Genomic DNA, 19,137 nt, shown 5'->3' on the forward strand with positions numbered 1-19,137 from the left:
TTAGTTTTTGAGCAGGAAGACAATCAGTCTGTAGTTGGATATTGTGACTCAGATTTTGCGGGTGATATGGACAAATGAAGATCAACTACTGGTTATGTGTTTACTTTTGCAAAGGCACCAGTTAGTTGGAAGTCTACTTTGCAGTCAACAGTTGCTTTGTCTACAACAGAGGCAGAGTACATGGCTATTACAGATGCTGTGAAAGAGGCAATTTGGCTTCAAGGATTGCTAAAGGAGCTTGGTGTTGAACAAAAAGGTATCACAATTTTTGTGATAGTCAAAGTGCTATTCAATTAGCGAAGAACCAAGTTTATCATGCAAGGACGAAGCACATTGATGTTCGGTATCATTTCGTACGAGAAATCATAGAAGAAGGTGGAGTCACGGTGAAGAAAATTCATACTACAGAGAATCCTGCTTATATGCTGACAAAGGTGGTGACTGCGGTCAAGTTTCAACATTGTTTGGATTTGATCAACATTGTTGAACACTGAAGATTGAAGATGAAGACACAACCAAAATTTGTTATTGAGAGAGAATTGAAAATGTGGAATTTTGCCAAGGTGGAGATTTGTTGAAGTTTGGCAAAATGCCAAAGTCCCACATTGGTTGGGAGTTAAGTTTGGAGGAGATTTTTCCCCTATAAAAGAAGGCCTAATGTTTAGGATTGAGACACACCTCTCATTTGCCTTCTCATCTGTTTAAGGCATTTGTATCTTCTCTCTTTAGTATTATTTCACTTGTATTTTTGGAGTGGAATAAAATATTGGTTGTGTCCGAGGAGTAGGCAAAATTAGCCGAACCTCGTAAATTCTGGTGTTTCCTTTATTGTTGTTTTATTGTCTTATTTATTATTTGGTGGCTGTCATAATTTTTGGTATAGTAGTTGTGACTTATTCACACTATATACATTTGGCTTCCGCAACAGAGGCCATATTTGCTAAACATATTAAAAGGTAGAAGTAGTTAAATTCTAAATACTAGTCACTTAAGTGGCTGCCCCGTGCAAATACCATATTAACAACGAAGAGGTTGAGTAAAAGCTTCAGTGATCAGCCACAGCAAGTGGCTTTACATCGGAAGAATAACCTGTTTCTATGAGTTCAGAAGCGAGATGGGATCTGAATCCCATCAAATTTATTGGTGTTCTAATTGTTTGTGTAACGGTTTTGACAGTTCTGTTGACGGCCTCTGTTATACTCAGGGCCTTTGCTTCTGATAGCCTTGAGACTTCGACTGAAGCTCGAATCTTTGATGTTAAACCTCCAAATGGTACTTCATTTTTCCATTCTTTAGCTTTTTGTTTAACTTATAGTAAATTCTACCTGTTTTGGGTGAATCAAGCTTGCCATAAGTAGAATAGCTACAACACATATACATATGGACTTTCAGCGTACTTATGCAGCCTGTTTATGTGCTTTTGGTTTTTATTTCCTAATTACTAGTTACAGGTGCGCGCTCTCTCTCTCTCCCTGTGTCTGTGTGCATGTGTGCGTGTGTCTGTGTGCATGTTTTGCGTGCAAGCTTGCTCTTCTAGTTTGATTGTGGATCTAACAGTTGGATACATGCTTGTGATCTGTTTGTTATACTGATAAAGTATGTAATCACGTTTCTTAATTGTTTAATTTCTTTCATCTTTTTTTTGTTTTTTTAAGTCACAGTTTCTGAAGAATATGGTAGTCATCAGCCAGTCACGGTGCAAAAGGATAAACTGCTCGGTGGACTTCTTCCTGCTGGAATTGATGAAAAATCTTGTCTGAGTAGATACGAGTCAGCCTTATATTATAAAGAACTGCGTCACAAGCCATCGTCTTACCTCATCTCAAGGTTACGAAACTACGAGGCTCTTCATAAGCAATGTGGACCTCATACAGAATTATACAATAAAAGTGTCGAGCTTATCAAGTCTGGTCAATACATATCAGGTTCTGCAGATTGTAATTACTTGGTTTGGATTTCCTACAGTGGTTTAGGAAATAGGATACTAACCTTAGCTTCTGCTTTCTTATATGCTATTCTTACAAACCGAGTCCTACTTGTTGATCGTGGAGTTAATATGCCTGGTCTCTTCTGTGAACCTTTTCCCGAGGCTTCCTGGTTTCTTCCTCAAGATTTCCCAATACTTAATCAGTTTAATACCTTTGATCAGAAATCTCCTCATTCCTATGGTTATATGGTGAAGAATGATATCATTATAGGCAATTATTCAACTGGCTCAATATTACCTCCTTCCGTCTACCTCTATTTAGCTCATGACTACGATGATCAAGATAAATTATATTTCTGTGACCAGGACCAAGGTTTTCTCCAGAAAATTCCTTGGCTGGTCATGAAGTCAGATGAATATTTCGTGCCTTTTCTTTTCTTGGTACCATCGTTCGAGCAAGAATTAAGTAATCTTTTTCCAGAAAAAGAAACAATATTCCATTTTCTAGGTAGATACCTGTTACATCCCACAAATTCTGTATGGGGGCTTGTTTTGAGATACTATCAAGCTTATTTAGTCCAAGCTGATGAAAAATTAGGCATTCAAATTAGAGTCTTTGAATCAGATGTTGGCCCTTTAAAGTATGTATTGGATCAGATATTAGATTGTACAATGAAGGAGAATCTACTGCCACAAATGAATCAGGGGAGCCAATAGTACTCAACCCGACGGGGAACAAACAGAAGAAGAAAATAGCCGTCCTGATGACTTCTCTAAGCCCCGGATACGCTGAAGAGTTCGGCAACATGTATTGGGAGCATCCTACCGCGACAGGAGAGATTGTTGGTGTTTACCAGCCGAGTAAGGAGATATATCAGCAAAGTGAGAATCTCATGCACGAAAGAAAGGCGTTGGCAGAAATGTATCTACTGAGTTTAACTGATAAATTGGTTACAAGTGCGCGGTCCACTTTTGGATATGTGGCTCAGGGACTTGGAGGTATGAAGCCCTGTATCCTATACAAGCCTGAGAACAGGACAGCGCATAATCCGCCTTGTGTTCGAGCTGCATCGTTGGAGCCATGTTTCCATTCCCCACCTAGCTATGATTGCAAAAAGAAAACGGGAACAGATACGAGCGAAATTGTTCCTCATGTTAGGCACTGCGAGGATGTGAGCTGGGGCTTAAAGCTATTTGACCAAAATGGTGAATTATAACCATGTAGCCGTGTAGGTTATTAGCAGAGGCGTATCTCAAGTTAATATACAATAACTGGATTCACAGTCAAGTATTTATATATATTTAGCGGATTTTTCAATACATATATAGTTTACAGGGTCTAGACAAAAGTTACTGGATTCGCGTGAACTCTGCCCTAATTGTTAGCTGTACTCTTAATTCTGTAAAGGTAAGTCAGAATGATTTTCCTTCAAGATGTAATTTGCTTCCTGGTGAGCTGAAGGGTGAAAAGGAGTTGATCAGATCTTGGTTTTCAGGTTTGCATTCTTTTTTCACTCTGCATTTGAGAAACCGAAACCTTTTTAGGCGCTGATCCAAAGAGGGTGAGGAGCGATTAATTTTGTGCAAATTATTATAGTTGAATATAGTGCAAAGCGCTTGATAGCATCATTAATTGAGTTCTTAGTTTTTGCACCAATATAGAAAACAATTTATATATTATCATCAAGTTAAGTTAGAGGCAAAGCAAATGGACCAAGGTAGACAAAAACCAAACGGTTTGGACCTTAACCATATTGGAGAAAAATCATCCCAATAAAAGACTCTCTTATGAGGGATCACTCCTTAATACACAATAACATGGGTAAAAATTTACCCGCACCGAGTGTTTACACCAAACCAATAGATATATGACATGTGTCTTGCATATGGACTTCAATCATTTAACCATGGTAAATTACATACATTCTCATCTAATTAAATTAATTAACCATAATGAGTTAATATAATTTGGTGTAAACACCCAATGTAAATAAGTATTTACCCTATAACATGTCAGAGTCAAACTAAAGACAATTGGTTTATTTATAAGTTTTCCCAAAATCAATTAATACCATCAAATTAGTTCCTAAACATATATCAGATAGATATATTTCTTGAAAAAGATAGGAAAAAACATGGAAGTCCATAACATCTCAGCAAGAAAAACACCCAGAAAGTGGTACAGAAACAGATAACATAAGTACTATAACAATTAGAGTACTATAGGAAAATTTATGAGTAAATTTCATGGGTGGTTCATTCAGCTTTGTTTTTATTACCCAAAAATTATTTTTTTTTGTTACACAAAGTCATTCAACTTTGTGTTCATTACCTAAAGCCATTTTTTTTTATTACACAACAATTATTTTACTGTTATATAATTATCACAATAGTCACTATAGCCAGATTTTATAAAACATTCACTTGAAAAGTTTATTATGCCCTTGATATTATAAAGTCTCCCATTTATGTAATACTATCTATATTATATACTATATAATATATTTTTACCTAGGTATTTTAACTTATAATTAAAATAAATTTATATTATTTTGTTTATTATTTTATAATATATCTGTACATTTAATTTTCTCTGAACGTTAATTTTTCCAGATATATAGATAGCATTATTAAATTTGTCAGTAACTTTACTATGAAAAAAATCCCAAGTCAATGTTCTTAACCATGTCTAATGAAATATTTTGTGAAAATAGCACGAGCTAGCTAGTTTTCGGACTGGTAATTAAAAAATAGTCAGGGTTGCAAAGTTATTAAAAAATAGCCACTATTTTGCTGCAACACGGAAAGTTTCAACATAATATGCTAGAGATTGGTGCACCTGTGTATGAACTTCCAGCATATTATGCTGGAATTCCAACAGACGAAAAATTCTAGCATAATATATTGGAGATTGTAGCACCTATATATGAACTTCCAACATATTATGCTGGAACTCCAGTATATTATGCTGGAAGTTCACATATAAAAAATTTGAACTCCAGTATATTATACTGGAATATTTTTCGAATTTTGAACAATGTTTTCGTTCCGATTTATCTTTCCATGAAAAGTAGCTAAATTTCGATTACTTTTAAAACTACTGCTATTTTTCAATTACCACTTGTAAATCTGGGTATTTTTGAATTTCACCCAATATTTTTAATGAAAACTATAAAATCAAAGCTCACAGATTTATCAGCCAAACCATATTCTTTAATCCAATAAACAAGATACTCACATTTAGCACACTGACACATCAGACTAACACCTTCAAATAAATAATATTAACAAATTTTTTAAAACTTAATATTAAACATAAATATATTTGAATTTTTTAAAGAGTTTTACTGACTGTAGAAAACTATCGTTTGTTAAAGAAATTTGCTTTTATTATTCAAATAAATATATATTTGTTTCATTTTTATATTTTAAAATATGTTCATGTTTGAATATGATTAAACAATTTAGTGCTATGGGAAAAGTAAATGTACGGATATACTATAAAAATAATAAATAAAATAAAATAATGTTATTTAAATTATAAGTAAAATATCTAGGTAAAAACATATTTTATAGTATGTAATATATAAGATATTACATAAATGAGAGAATTTATAATGTCAAAGGCATGATAGAATTTTCGGGTGAAAGTATTGTAAAATCTTGTCAAAATGAATATTGTGACATTAGAGCAAAGTAAAATAATTTTTGTGTAACAAGAAAAGTGATTTTTTGGGTAATGAACACAAAATTGAATGGCGTTTGTATAATTAAAAAAAATTGGGTAATAAACACAAAATTGAATAACTACCCATAAAATTTACTTGAAGATTGATTTTTAATATAGTTTTAGGATCTATATTTTTTTGTCTTTGAGCAAAAAAAAAATTAATTACTTTGAACACCCCATATTCGAAGTCCACTAGTCTTACTAATACGAATTCTCACTAAAATACTTAACTAAGGAAGTAAAAATATTTTTTGTTTGGATGACGATTATCCATACAGATGGCCTATAATTAATCCCCTCAATATTTTTTGGGTCGAGCCAGTCGCACCCAATTAGAAACATGAGATAGTGGCAACAAGGAAATTGATCCTTGAAAATTAGGCTGAGGAGGACGTAAGAAATGATGTAGTCCAAGGAAGATTAGAATTTTAGAATGTCAAGTGCTAGCTATGAAGACGTGGGATTGGAAAGCTAAGGTACCACTAAAACCAAGCAAAGCAAGATGGAGAGGTCCCACTTAGGCGGTTTCTAGCATGTGAAACTCTAGAAGGTCCTCCATTTTTTATGTCTTTAAAATATTTTTCAACTTTGCAAGCTTATCAGCAATAGTGATATACACTAATAATATAAAAAAAATTATACAATTATTATGTTTTAATATGTGAATTAATGAATTAGTGACTATCTCTTTCTTGTAAAAATTATAAAATAAAGCTGGATACATAGATTCTTGTGATCCGACTTTTCCTAGCGAGAGCTTAGTGCACTGCGTGTGCTGCCTTTGTATCTTTATTATTAAATCACTAGTTAATGTTTACAAAGGGATTGTGTTAATATGTTTTTTTACCCCTTTAATGCACAAAACTTTAAACTCTTCTATATAATTATTCCTAAAGGATGAGATCATTCGGATGTCATATATACGAATAAAAAGGAATTCTCTACATCGCTAACCTTCCAATGATCATTTCTCCTTTCAACAAAAATGGATTCAAACGAGGCTAGATATCCCATTATATATTCACCGTATTCGATAAATCACAAGAGATGGCTTAACGTGATATATAAATCTTAGTTATTGTTGATTGACATGAATGTTTGAAGTCTTATAGCTTTTTATTTCCAAGACCATTAATTAGCTCCACCACATTAGGATTAGGGAGGGGAATTATTAGAGGAGGAGAATGGAGAAACTATCTCACCTCGCCTTAAGTCTCTAATTGCGTGAAGATTGAAGATAAGGTCTAGATGATGCAGAACATGGAGAATAGTAAAATACCACGTCTTGCACTGTTATGGACCTTATGGTTACAAAGCCCCACATATCCCTGAATTATTATGCTACCTGAATTATTATGCTTTCTTCTCACGTTAGAAGTTTGGACGAGATATCTTCAACCAAAAAATTTATTAAAAAAAACAAAACTATCTATTACATGGAGAAGGAAGGAGAAATAGAGGACATTGAGCATTAAAAATGTGGAAGATTTCTACATATTACTAAACTATATATCAGGCTTCGGCAATTGCTTATCATTCAAATTAGGTTCTTTAATTTTGTTACTTGTATATTTCACTTGATATAAGTTAATTTGGAGCAGTACTATAGTAATCAGTGAATAAGCAAAAAGAAATATCCAACCATCACCATCATCACGAACTAAGAAAGAATGGATATAAAGGTGGTGAAGAATCAAACACAGTGCTATGTTCACATTCTCAGTATATGAACAATTATATGTTATTTATCGTTGGTTAACTAAATTTGATGGTATAAAAATTTATATACTGTTAGTTCGAAAAACTAAAACATAGAAAAAAGAGGTACTCCTATTACATTGAGCTGGAGACAAACATTGAAAAATAATTATGCAATGCGGTTGCGGATAATTAGAGTCGGAAATAGTGGGCTAAGCATCCAAATCCAGTGATATTAAAGTCGATTCAAAATGCTCAACTTGTATTGGTGGAGTAATCGTATCATTCCAGTTATTACTATTTTATTTCTCATAATGGAAAACTTCCACTCATATCACTGCTTAAATCGATCGGATTAACCTAGTTAATGTATTGCTTAATCCCACATTGTGAATCTAGCTAATTATTGCCTGATCTCCTTTATGGGCACGTTGGATCGCCCTCTTAATTATTGTTGATTCATGGCTTTAATAAAACACGTACCAGCTTTCACTGGAGATAGACAACAACTTAACCAAAGTTATGACTAATACACCTGCAAGCATCTTGCAAAACATAAAGGGAGGGGTTAAAGAACTGTAATAAGTCCGCACTCTTTTAAGGAATTTCTTTCAAAGTACTCTGATCGGATAAATATTTTAATATGCTAATATTAAAAAATATTATATATACGCCATTAGGTCACCTAAAAATTATAATTTTAGGTGACTATTCATATTAAGTGAAAAATAGCAACCGGAAAAATGAGGTGGGTAACTAGCAACAACTATTCGTAAATACATATCATGTATCTATTATCACCGAGGGGTGTGCTGGGCCTCACCCTTGGAGCTGCCTGACCTGGTGACATCCCAGGGAAGAGAATTATTATTGTATAACCAAAGTTCTCGAGTTCAAGCACGCTATAATTGGTTTGTCTGTTGCAAATCTGAATTAGTCGGACCAGTCATGAGCTTCGAATATCGCATGACTGAACAAAAAAATATTATGCATTGATTTAGTGTAAATATTAGGCGAGGGTATATTTTACTGCAAGTGCATATAAGTTAAATTCATTAAAGCTCAAAAATTAGCAAGCACCGTTTGGATAAGATCTCTACTCTTAATCGGCCTAATTCAATGGAGTCCGAAACTGAAATAATGTCATTTTTTGTACAAAATACGTTTCTACTGTTAAAAAAAAGTTATATTTCTACATAAAACGCAGTATAATATTGCGTTTTACTTTAACGGAAAGTTAGCCGTTAAAGTTAAACGCAGTATTATACTGCGTTTCATTAAAAAATTAATTTTTTATAGGAAATAGTGTCAGTGTCTGCTAATTCCTATAATCTTCTGAGGCCCATATTCTTCGAACGATTTTTGACAGACCATATGTGGGCAAAACGCAGTATAATACTGCGTTATTCCGTTCTACTTTAGCACCCTATATTTTATTATAGGGAAACGCAGTACAATACTGCGTTTAAGGAAAACGCATTATTGTAAAGCGTTTTTCTATAAAAAAAATAATTTTTGAATAAAACGCAGTATTATACTGCGTTTTATGTAGAAATGTAACTTCTTCTTTTTTAACAGTAGAAACGTAGTTTGTACAAAAAATTGCATTATTTCGATTTCGGACTCTAATTCAATGACGCATCACATTTTTCCAATTCAAATTAGAGAACGTGACACAAAATAAAGCATATTAAACATAAAGAACCGTATCGATTAAGTGGAACTAAAATATATAATTAGAGTCTGGGGGGAATTCATGAAACTGAGTCGGACTTCCAACTATATATATAAAAAATAAAGAATTACGAGAAGTAAAGAATTAAGAAATATTTATACTGTATACTTAACGAATATGGGAGACAGCACAAGCACACTAGCTGGTCTACTTGGAGTAGAGATTGAATTAAGACGAAATGATGTCAATTCTGTGAGGATGTTAGTGAAGTGGACCACTTAATTTGTAGGGACAAAAAGAGTTTCCTTTTGTTCTTTTGCATGTGATTTGTACATATAGACGCGTTTCTACATCTATAAATAGCCTCCGATCCTTGCATTCTGTCACAAGTCGATTTTGTGGCATTCAACTACATCGCAATGGCGAAGCTTAAAGTTGTTAACATTGTTTTCTTTCTGTTATTGGGTATAGGAATATGTTCAGCTGCTAGAACACTCCTCACTTATGATCATGTAGGTGTTGGAGGTGAGGTAGGCGCCTATGGTGCAGGCCATGGCATTGGTGGCGGCGCTGGGGGTGGTGTTGCTGGTGGAGGCTATGCTGGTGGTGGTGGAGGAGGTTCCGGTGGAGGTGGTGGATATGGAGCTGCAGGTGACCATGGTTATGCCAGTGGAGGTGGTAGTGGAGGCGGAGACGGTGGTGGTTCTGGCTATGCCGCTGGAGGAGAGCATGATGCTGGTTATGCTGGAGGAGGTGGTGGTGGAAGCGGGGCAGGAGGTGGCTATGCTGGACATGCAAGTGCTGGTGGTGAAGGTGGTGGTAGCGGATATGGTGCTGGAGGAGCACCGGGTGGTGGTTATGGTGCTGGAGGTGGTGGAGGTAGTGGTGGCGGTGGAGCAGCTGCAGGTGGAGCACATGGTGGTGGATATGCTGAAGGCGGAGGAGGAGGTAGTGGTGGCGGCTATGGTGCTGGAGGGGCACCAGGCGGTGGATATGGTGGTGGAGGTGGGCATGGAGGTGGTGGCGGTGGTGCTTATGCAGGAGGAGCAGGGGGAGCAGCAGGTGGTGGATACGGTAGTGGAGGAGGAGCCGGTGGTGGTGCAGGAGGAGCACATGGAGGAGCATATGGAGGCGGTGGAGGCGGTAGTGGTGCCGGTGGAGGTGGAGCCTACGCTGGAGGAGGTGAGCATGCTGGTGGATATGGAGGAGGTGCTGGAGGTGGTGAAGGTGGTGGACACGGTGGTGGCTACGCCCCTTGATTGCTCATTCTAATCACCATTTGAAATCTAAAAATTTCCCTATTCTTGCCTACACTACTAAAAAATAATGCAATCAAACTGTGGTGGGAAGATGATATATCGTGAAGGCAAAAGAATTGCAGCAAAGAAATGCTGCACCTTAAGTGTATTATCGTTTTCTTTAATAGCAAATTAAGGTATGATGCTTGCATTTTAAGTATTAATTAAAGTGGTCAGCAAATTTCTGTACTCTATATGTTGCATGCATGCAATAATAGGCAATATTGGTTTGGGCACATTCGTAAACCTTTGCAAGGACGATCACAAGGGAATTGATCATAATACATACAAGGAAATAAAAGAACTAGCTAGATTGACAAGAAAAGATATTAAATAGAACGTACGATTGAACAAGGGAAATCTTTGCTGCCCTCAGTGTTAAGAAACCAAAAATGGACAGACCTTGTACTGTCAATATACTCATATAATACGATGGCTCACTTATCACAAAAAATCTGAAAACTTTAAAAATTCGGCAGCTACTGCAAGATTGGAAAATTAATTTATGGGGTATAGCTTATTTAGGGCAGAACTGATATATGAAAAAAGAAAAAGAAATAAAGAACTCATCTACATCAGGTGGTTGCAATTGGAGATGAGACAGTCATGTGATAAGAGAAACAAAGTAATGCCCGAGTGGAAGGCAAAATAAAATATCTTAGTAGCTTGTATCAACAGTTAATTTGTATTTGTACTACAAATGAACTATGTGAAAGTTTCAGTTAATGGATGAGAACAAGAAATGTGTCGCATGTATATATAAAATACAAACAACAGAGAAATTGAACAATTGGACTCCCTCATAGTGCCAAATTTGCTTAATTACACAGCAGTTAATTGCAAACTCAAAGCATTTATAGAGGACACCGGCCGCATAGATTTTAATCTCCAAGCAAAATTTTGAGGTAAATCACTGATCGATTTAGATAAGCAAATCAAGTGACGGATGGTTTAGCTAAACATGGTTCCTGGCTTCCTGCCTTCAAGATTCCTCTATCCTGTTTGATTATCAGGATATCCCTATTATAGGATCTTATCAGTTGGATAAGTAGCAACTTATATCGCTGTTCTCCAAATTAAACCGAGTCAAGCTAATCTACTTGATTATTGCCTGATCTCGTATATGGGCACATTGGTTCGCCCTCTTAATTATTGCTCATTCATGACTTTAATAAAATATGTACTAGCTTTCACTGGAGATGGACAATAAATTAACCAAAGTTATATATGAATAATACACCTGCAAGCATCTTGCAAAACATAAAGGGAGGGGGTTAAAGAATTGTAAAAAGTCCCCGCTCTTTTAATTAAGAAATTTCTTTTAAAGTAGTCTGATTAGATAAACTATTTTAAATTTTACGCTAACAATGACCTGAAAAATAATTATAGGTGACTATTCACATTAAGTGGAAAATAGCAACCTGAAAAATAAGGTAGGTAACTTGCAACATTTATTCGCAAACACATATTATGTATCTATTACCATCAGAGGTTGTGGTGGGTTTCACCCTTGGAGCTACCTAACTTGCTCACATCCCAACGAAGAGAACCGTTATTGCATTACCAAAGGTCTCAAGTTCAAGCACCCCATAGTGGGTCTGCCGTCGCAAATCTGAATTAGTAGGATCAGTCAGCTTCGAGTATCGAATGATTGAACAAATAATGTATCTACATCAATTGATTTAGCGTAAATATTAGGAAATATACATTTACCGCAAATGCATATAAGTTAAATTCATAAAAGCTCAACAATTAGCAAGCCCCGGTAATTCAATGACGCATCACATTTTTCCAATTCAAAATTAGAGAACGTGACACTAAATAAAGTATATTAAACATAAAGAACCGTATCGATTAAGTGGAACTAAAATATATAATTAGTATCATGAAACTGAGTCGGACTTCCAACTACAAGATATATCAAAAATAAAGAATTAAGAAAAGTAAAGAATTAAGAAATATTTATACTGTATACTTAACGAATATGGGAGACAGCACAAGCACACTAGCTGGTCTACTTGGAGTAGAGATTGAATTAAGACGAAATGATGTCAATTCTGTGAGGATGTTAGTGAAGTGGACCACTTAATTGTAGGGACAAAAGGAGTTGCCTTTTGTTCTTTTGCATGTGATTTGTGCATATAGACGCGTTTCTACATCTATAAATAGCCTCCGATTCTTGCATTCTATCCCAAGTCGATTTTGTGGCATTCAACTACACTGCAATGGCGAAGCTTAAAGTTACTAACATTGTTTTCTTTCTGTTATTGGGCATAGGAATATGTTCAGCTGCTAGAACCCTCCTCACTTATGATCATGTAGGTGTTGGGGCTGAGGTAGGCGCCTATGGTGCAGGCCATGGCATTGGTGGTGGCGCTGGTGGTGGTGTTGCTGGTGGAGGCTATGCTGGTGGTGGTGGAGGAGGTTCCGGTGGAGGTGGTGGATATGGAGCTGCAGGTGACCATGGTTATGCCAGCGGAGGTGGCAGTGGAGGTGGAGCCGGTGGTGGTTCTGGCTATGCAGCTGGAGGAGAGCATGGTGCTGGATATGCTGGAGGAGGTGGTGGTGGAAGCGGGGCAGGAGGTGGCTATGCTGGTGGAGGACACGATGCTGGACATGCAAGTGGTGGTGGCGAAGGTGGTGGTAGCGGATATGGTGCTGGAGGAGCACCGGGTGGTGGTTATGGTGCTGGAGGTGGTGGAGGTAGTGGTGGCGGCGGAGCATCTGCAGGTGGAGCACATGGTGGTGGATATGCTGAAGGCGCAGGAGGAGGAAGTGGCGGCGGCTACGGAGCTGGTGGGGCACCAGGTGGTGGATATGGTGGTGGAGGTGGGCATGGAGGTGGTGGCGGTGGTGCTTATGCTGGAGGAGCAGGGGGAGCAGCAGGTGGTGGATACGGTAGTGGAGGAGGAGCTGGTGGTGGTGCAGGAGGAGCACATGGAGGAGCATATGGAGGCGGTGGCGGCGGTAGTGGTGCCGGTGGAGGTGGAGCCTACGCTGGAGGAGGTGAGCATGCTGGTGGATATGGAGGAGGTGCTGGAGGTGGTGAAGGTGGTGGACACGGTGGTGGCTACGCCCCTTGATTGCTCATTCTAATCACCAATTGAAATCTAAAAATTTCCCTATTCATGCCTACACTACTAAAAAATAATGTAATCAAATTGTGGTGGGAAGATGATATATCGCGAAGGCAAAAGAAATGCAGCAAGGAAAGGCTGCATCTTAAGTGTATTATCGTTTCCTTTGATAGCAAAATTAAGGTATATATGATGCTTGCATTTTAAGTATTAAAGTGCTTTGCAAATTTCAGTACTCTATAAGTTGTATGCATGCATGCATACAATAATAAGCAATACTGGTTTGGACATCGTAAATACATACAAAAAAAACAAAAGAACTAGATTGTCAGGAAAAATTATTAAATAGAACGACTGAACAAGGGAAATCTTTGCTGCCTCAGTGTTAAGAAACCAAAAATGGACAGACCATGTACTGTCAATATACTCATATAATATGATGGCATCACTAATAAAAATCTGAAAACTTTAACGAAATCGGCAGCGCTGCAAGATAGGCAAATTAATTTATGGGGCATATATATATATATATATATATAGCTTATTTAAGTACGAGTCTCTCTTCTTAATGTCCAAAAAACGTCGTATCGTAAGTAATGTTGATTGCAGGAACAAGGGGAATTCTTTGTACCCAGACAATGGACAGCAGAAACGATATATGAAAAAAGAAAAAAGAAAAAAAAAAAAGAACTCATCTACATCAGGTGGACGTTGCACTTGGAGATGAGACAGTCATGTAGTAAGATCGAGAAACAAAGTAATGCCCGAGTGGAAGGCAAAATAAAATATCTTAGCTTGTATCAACAGTTATTTAATTTGTATTTGTACTACAAATGAGCTTAGGGCTTGGCATATATCCGGTAAAACTGATAACCCGTACCGTTAATTATTTATTGAGTTATCGGTATCGGATTATTGGATTAACGATTCGGTAACGGTTTAGAATTTTTTCACTATTGGGTTATCGGTTCGGCCTCGGTTTACCAATTTTGCTAATGGGTTAACCGATAACCCAATAAGAATTAATAAAAATACGACTTTACCCTTAAGTATATACATATGCTAGGGCTTCAGTTCATTCTCTTGTATTCTTTCTCAGTTGCACTCTTCAATTGTTTTATCTTTATTCTTTATAGACCTTACTAGTTACTTCTAGCATAAGTCTTTAGTCTTATACATTAGGCTTTTAATTTCTATAATAAAATTCATCTTCATATTGGTATTTTTGACTGTTAATGATTCTTTATTTTTTTATTTTCGTTTCTTAATTTTGTGAGCTCACGTTGTGCAGCCTATACCTACTACCAATTTCTCTTCGCACTTATCAATTCTAAATCGACAATCTTTGTCAGTTTCGGTTATATTTTTGAACATTATTCTTCTGTACAGTACGTTGAGCTTTGACAACAGGATAACATTTTCTTGCCTTCTAGATGTTTTTCATTTCTGTGTTAGTATTGCCCATGCACAAATCAAGGTTTTGCTCTATAGTTTCTTTTTTCAGGTTAGGCATTTGACAAACAACATCCAGTTTATCTTGGACTGTTAGTACTATATGTTTGGACTTGTTAATTTTAAGGTGAAATTACTATTTGGACAACTATTGTTGAAGAATTAATATTATTCTAGTTGTGGCTACTGAACAGAACGCATAAATGGGTAGTATATTATATGTGAATTCTTCTCTTTTTTGCTTAACTCCAGTAAATTATCTTCTCTTTTTTGCTTAACTCTAGATTGAGTTATCTTATCAGGTAAACCGATAACCGAACCAATTGTGATCAATAACCGATAACTGATATCTTATCGGTTTGGTTATCGGTTTATCAAATTTATAAACCAATAACCGATATGCTAAATCGATAAGATTCAGAACCGAACCGACCGATGTCCACCCCTAAATGAGCTATGTGAAGGTTTCAGTTAATGGATGACGATTACAAGAAATGTATCACATGTATATATAAAATACAAACAACACAAAAATTGATCAATTGGACTCCCTCATAGCGGCAAATATGCTTAATTACACAGCAGTTAATTGCAAACTCAAAGCATTTATAGAGGACACCGCAAAGATTTTAATCTCCAAGCAAAATTTTGAGGTAAATCAGTGATTTAGAGAAGCAAATCAAGTGCCCGATGGTTTAGCGAAACATATAGTTCCTGCCTTCAAGATGCCTTTATCCTGTTTGATTATCAGGATATCCCTATTATGGGACCTTATTGTAAGAAAAATGAGTAAATAATATTGACTAAGAACACTGCCTTGAAAGTGATTTTGGCCCGATTGGATGCAATTCGTTAAGATCGGTCGCTCCCCAGAGTTCTACAGCACCTCCAAACACGTGCACTCATGACTGGAAGTTTAGAATTTGCACAAAGCAGTTGCCCAGAAAGAAGAGAAGATGAAGGTATTTTTTGTAGCTGTTACAGAAAATTAAAATGTTGTAGGAAGAAAATAATGATTAGCAAGATGAATTATTGGTTAAGAATTGAGTGAATATAATGACTAATGATCATCCTATTTATAGGCAATTAGGGAGGTTGCATGTATGACAAGTGTGGAGAGTCTTTTAACACTTGTCCAAATATATTAGTCCACTTGGCTTCAATATTAACAAGTGTACTTAGTCTTCCATGCATGAAGACACATGATAGATTTGCATAGCCATTTGTCAAAGCTATTCAACACTTGGCTTTAAGGCTTCATGCAAGAAGCCACTTAGAAATAGATAGAACACTTGAAAAATAAAAAGACTCATGGCTATTGGTTGTAAATGGATTTTCAAAAAGAAATTTTTGACTTTGCATTATAAATAATACCAACAGTCCCCCACTAATGCAAAGACAAACATAAAATAATTCTGGGCAAAAGAAAGAACATGTACTTAAGTGTCAATATCTTTCGATTTGAATAAACACGTAGTGAAATGAGGCAACAACTAACATCCACAAAGTGAAGTACTCTTGAACTTAATGGAATTAGTTGAGACCCCCACAACATATACTATATCCTTAATTTTATGCAAACTTCGCGATACTAACAAAGTGCTTTAATGGCCATGCACATACCTTGGGTCTCAGGAGTGCTCTAGAAAGACATTTCAAGTCTTTCATAAAGGGCGACCGTACCTTTACACTCACATAGGTGATTCCATCAAGTCTATCTACACATAGACTGCCTTAAGGCTATGGAATCATTAAGAGCAAAGTAAGTTCAACCTTATAAAGTACTACCATACGCCAGAAGGATAGGAAATGTAGTGCATATTGAGGTCTCATATGGCTTTGTTTGACCACAAACAGTATCCGTCATATTTCCTCAATCCATGGGCTTTAGCCCCGTCCCCCTCGACGTTTCAAGGATAACTCTCCTTGCCAAACCCTTTGTTAAAGGATCCGCCAAATTTCTTTCGGATCTTACATATTCTAAGGAAATAACACCATGTTTCAACAACTATTTTACCGCGCCATGCCTAATGCGGATATGTCTTTTTTTTTCCATTGTACACACTATTTTTGGCAATTCCAATTGTCGCCTGTGAATCACAATGTAAAGAAACTGGTGAATCTTGTCTTCCCCACAAAGGCACGTCTGCCAATAAGTTTCTCAACCACTCGGCTTCTTACCCTGCCAACTCAAGAGCAATGAATTCAGACTCCATAGTAGATCGTGTTATACAAGTCTGTTTTGAAGACTTCCATGAAATAGCACCTGCACCCAAAGTAAACATATAGCCACTAGTAGAGCTAACTTCATCATTGTCAGTAACCCAGTTTGCATCACAAAATTCTTCTAAAACAGCATGAAATTTATTAAAATGCAAACACCAATCCATAGTACCTCTCAAATACCTTAGCAAACGATGAAGAACAATCCAGTATTCACTACTAGAGTTGTGAGTATATCTACTCAATCTACTAACAGCAAAAGCAATATCAGGTCGTGTATAATTCATGAGAAACATTATACTACCAATTATCTTAGCATACTCAGTTTGAGAAATACTAGATTTCTTATTCTTTTTCAGGTGTATGCTAGGATCATAAGGAGTTCTCACAGGTGCTACATCAAAACAATTGAACCTTTTCAACATTTTCTCAACATAATGAGACTGAGACAATGAAAAACCATAAGAGGTTCTTTTGATTTTAACCCCTAAAATCACATCTGCTTCTCCAAGATCTTTCATTTCAAATTTAGAAGACAAAAAATTCTTAGTCTTATTAATGACATTCACATTAGGGCCAAAGATTAATATGTCATCCACATACAAACATATAATAACACAATCTGATCCTATCATCTTGGAATAAACACAAGTATCAGATACATTAACAACAAAACCATTAACCACTAATGTGCTATTAAACTTTTTGTATCATTGCTTAGGTGTCTGCTTTAGACCATACAAAGACTTTCTCAATTTGCATACTTTATTCTCTTGGATCACAAATCCCTCAGGTTGAGACATTTAGATCTCTTCCTTTAAATCACCATTTAGGAAAGCTGTTTTAACATTCACTTGATGTATCACTAAATTATTAATAATGGCTAAAGCAATAAGAGTTCTTATAGTTTCTATCTTAGTCACAGGAGAATAAGTATCAAAGTAATCAATGTCTTTCTTTTGGTTAAAACCTCTAATAATAAGTATGGCCTTATATTTCTCAATTGTACCATCAGGTCTCAATTTTTTCTTAAATATCCACTTGCTACTTATGGTTTACAACCTTTAGGCAAATCAGACAAGTCTCTTGTGTGATTAGAAACTATAGAGTCTAATTCACTTTTAATGGCTTCTTTCCAAAAACTAGCATCTTTTGACCCCATTGCTTCACTATATGTCTTAGGGTTTTCTCCTATTAAATATATTGACACTAATTCATCACTCAAAACATCAAGATCAATATTTTCAGTCAAGAAAGTAGTAATAAAGTCAGCACCAAAGCTAGCTTCAATTCTACGCCTCTTACTTCTTCTAAGTTCATTTTCATATTCATTAGCAGTAACACTAGAAGAAGGCACAATATGAGAATTAACAGATATAGATGTAGAAGCATTATTAGGCACAACACTAGGCACATTATTTTTCAATGGAAAAACATGAAAAATTTTGCATCTCTAGATTCACAAATAAAACTATCATTCAAAGACATAAATCTATATACAACACTATTTTGAGCATAACCAATGAAAATAGCATCAAAGGTCTTAGGTCCAATAGTTACTTGTTTAAAATCTGGTAGACCAAACTTAGCCAAACACCCCCACACTTTCAGAATTTTCAAGTTAGGGGCAAACCCTTTCCATAACTCATAGGGGGTTTTATCTAACTTCTTATGAGGGACTTTATTAAGAACATAGCATGCAGATAAAACAGCTTTCCCTCACATATTATCAGATAAACCCGAACTCAAAAGTACGGAATTCATCATTTCCTTAAGGGTTTCTGTTCGGCTACACCATTTTGTTGGGGAGTATAGGGAGCACTAATCTCATGTATAATACCATTTTTCTCAAAAAAGGCTTCTAAAGTATTAGTACTATATTCACCACCCCTGTCAGACCTAAGCCTCTTGATTTTTCTATCTAATTGATTCTCTACTTCTGCCTTGTATTTCAAAAATATACTTTCAGCCTCATCTTTTGACTTAAGAAGATATACCTTAGTGTATCTAAAAAAGTCATCTACAAAGGTGATGTAGTATTTTTTTTTCACCCTTAC

The 19,137-nt window shown here is 36.1% G+C and overlaps 3 protein-coding genes and 1 pseudogene across 3 annotated transcripts; 3 read left to right on the forward strand and 1 right to left on the reverse strand.

Moving 5' to 3' along the window:
* The first annotated feature begins 1,097 nt into the window (after positions 1–1,097).
* On the forward strand, positions 1,098–3,471 carry LOC107826031 (galactoside 2-alpha-L-fucosyltransferase-like; annotated as a pseudogene).
* Positions 3,472–9,399: 5,928 nt separating this feature from the next.
* LOC107826033 (uncharacterized) lies at positions 9,400–10,517 on the forward strand. The gene has a single exon (XM_075219231.1). The coding sequence runs from the start codon at positions 9,450–9,452 to the stop codon at positions 10,287–10,289; it is 840 nt and encodes a 279-aa protein (XP_075075332.1). The 5' UTR covers positions 9,400–9,449; the 3' UTR covers positions 10,290–10,517.
* Positions 10,518–12,501: 1,984 nt separating this feature from the next.
* Positions 12,502–13,620, forward strand: LOC107826032 (uncharacterized). Its single transcript, XM_016652968.2, has one exon. It carries the CDS (start codon positions 12,554–12,556, stop codon positions 13,409–13,411), a length of 858 nt encoding a protein of 285 aa, XP_016508454.2. The 5' UTR covers positions 12,502–12,553; the 3' UTR covers positions 13,412–13,620.
* A 3,414-nt stretch (positions 13,621–17,034) lies between these two features.
* Positions 17,035–17,883, reverse strand: LOC142163078 (secreted RxLR effector protein 161-like). The gene is made up of 2 exons (XM_075220331.1): positions 17,845–17,883; positions 17,035–17,715 (listed from the first exon to the last, which is right to left on the reverse strand). The coding sequence occupies exons 1-2, from the start codon at positions 17,881–17,883 to the stop codon at positions 17,035–17,037; spliced, it is 720 nt and encodes a 239-aa protein (XP_075076432.1).
* Between the last annotated feature and the right edge of the window lie 1,254 nt (positions 17,884–19,137).

The sequence above is a fragment of the Nicotiana tabacum genome, chromosome 8, assembly GCF_000715075.1.
Source record: "Nicotiana tabacum cultivar K326 chromosome 8, ASM71507v2, whole genome shotgun sequence".
Taxonomy (NCBI): Eukaryota; Viridiplantae; Streptophyta; class Magnoliopsida; order Solanales; family Solanaceae; genus Nicotiana; species Nicotiana tabacum.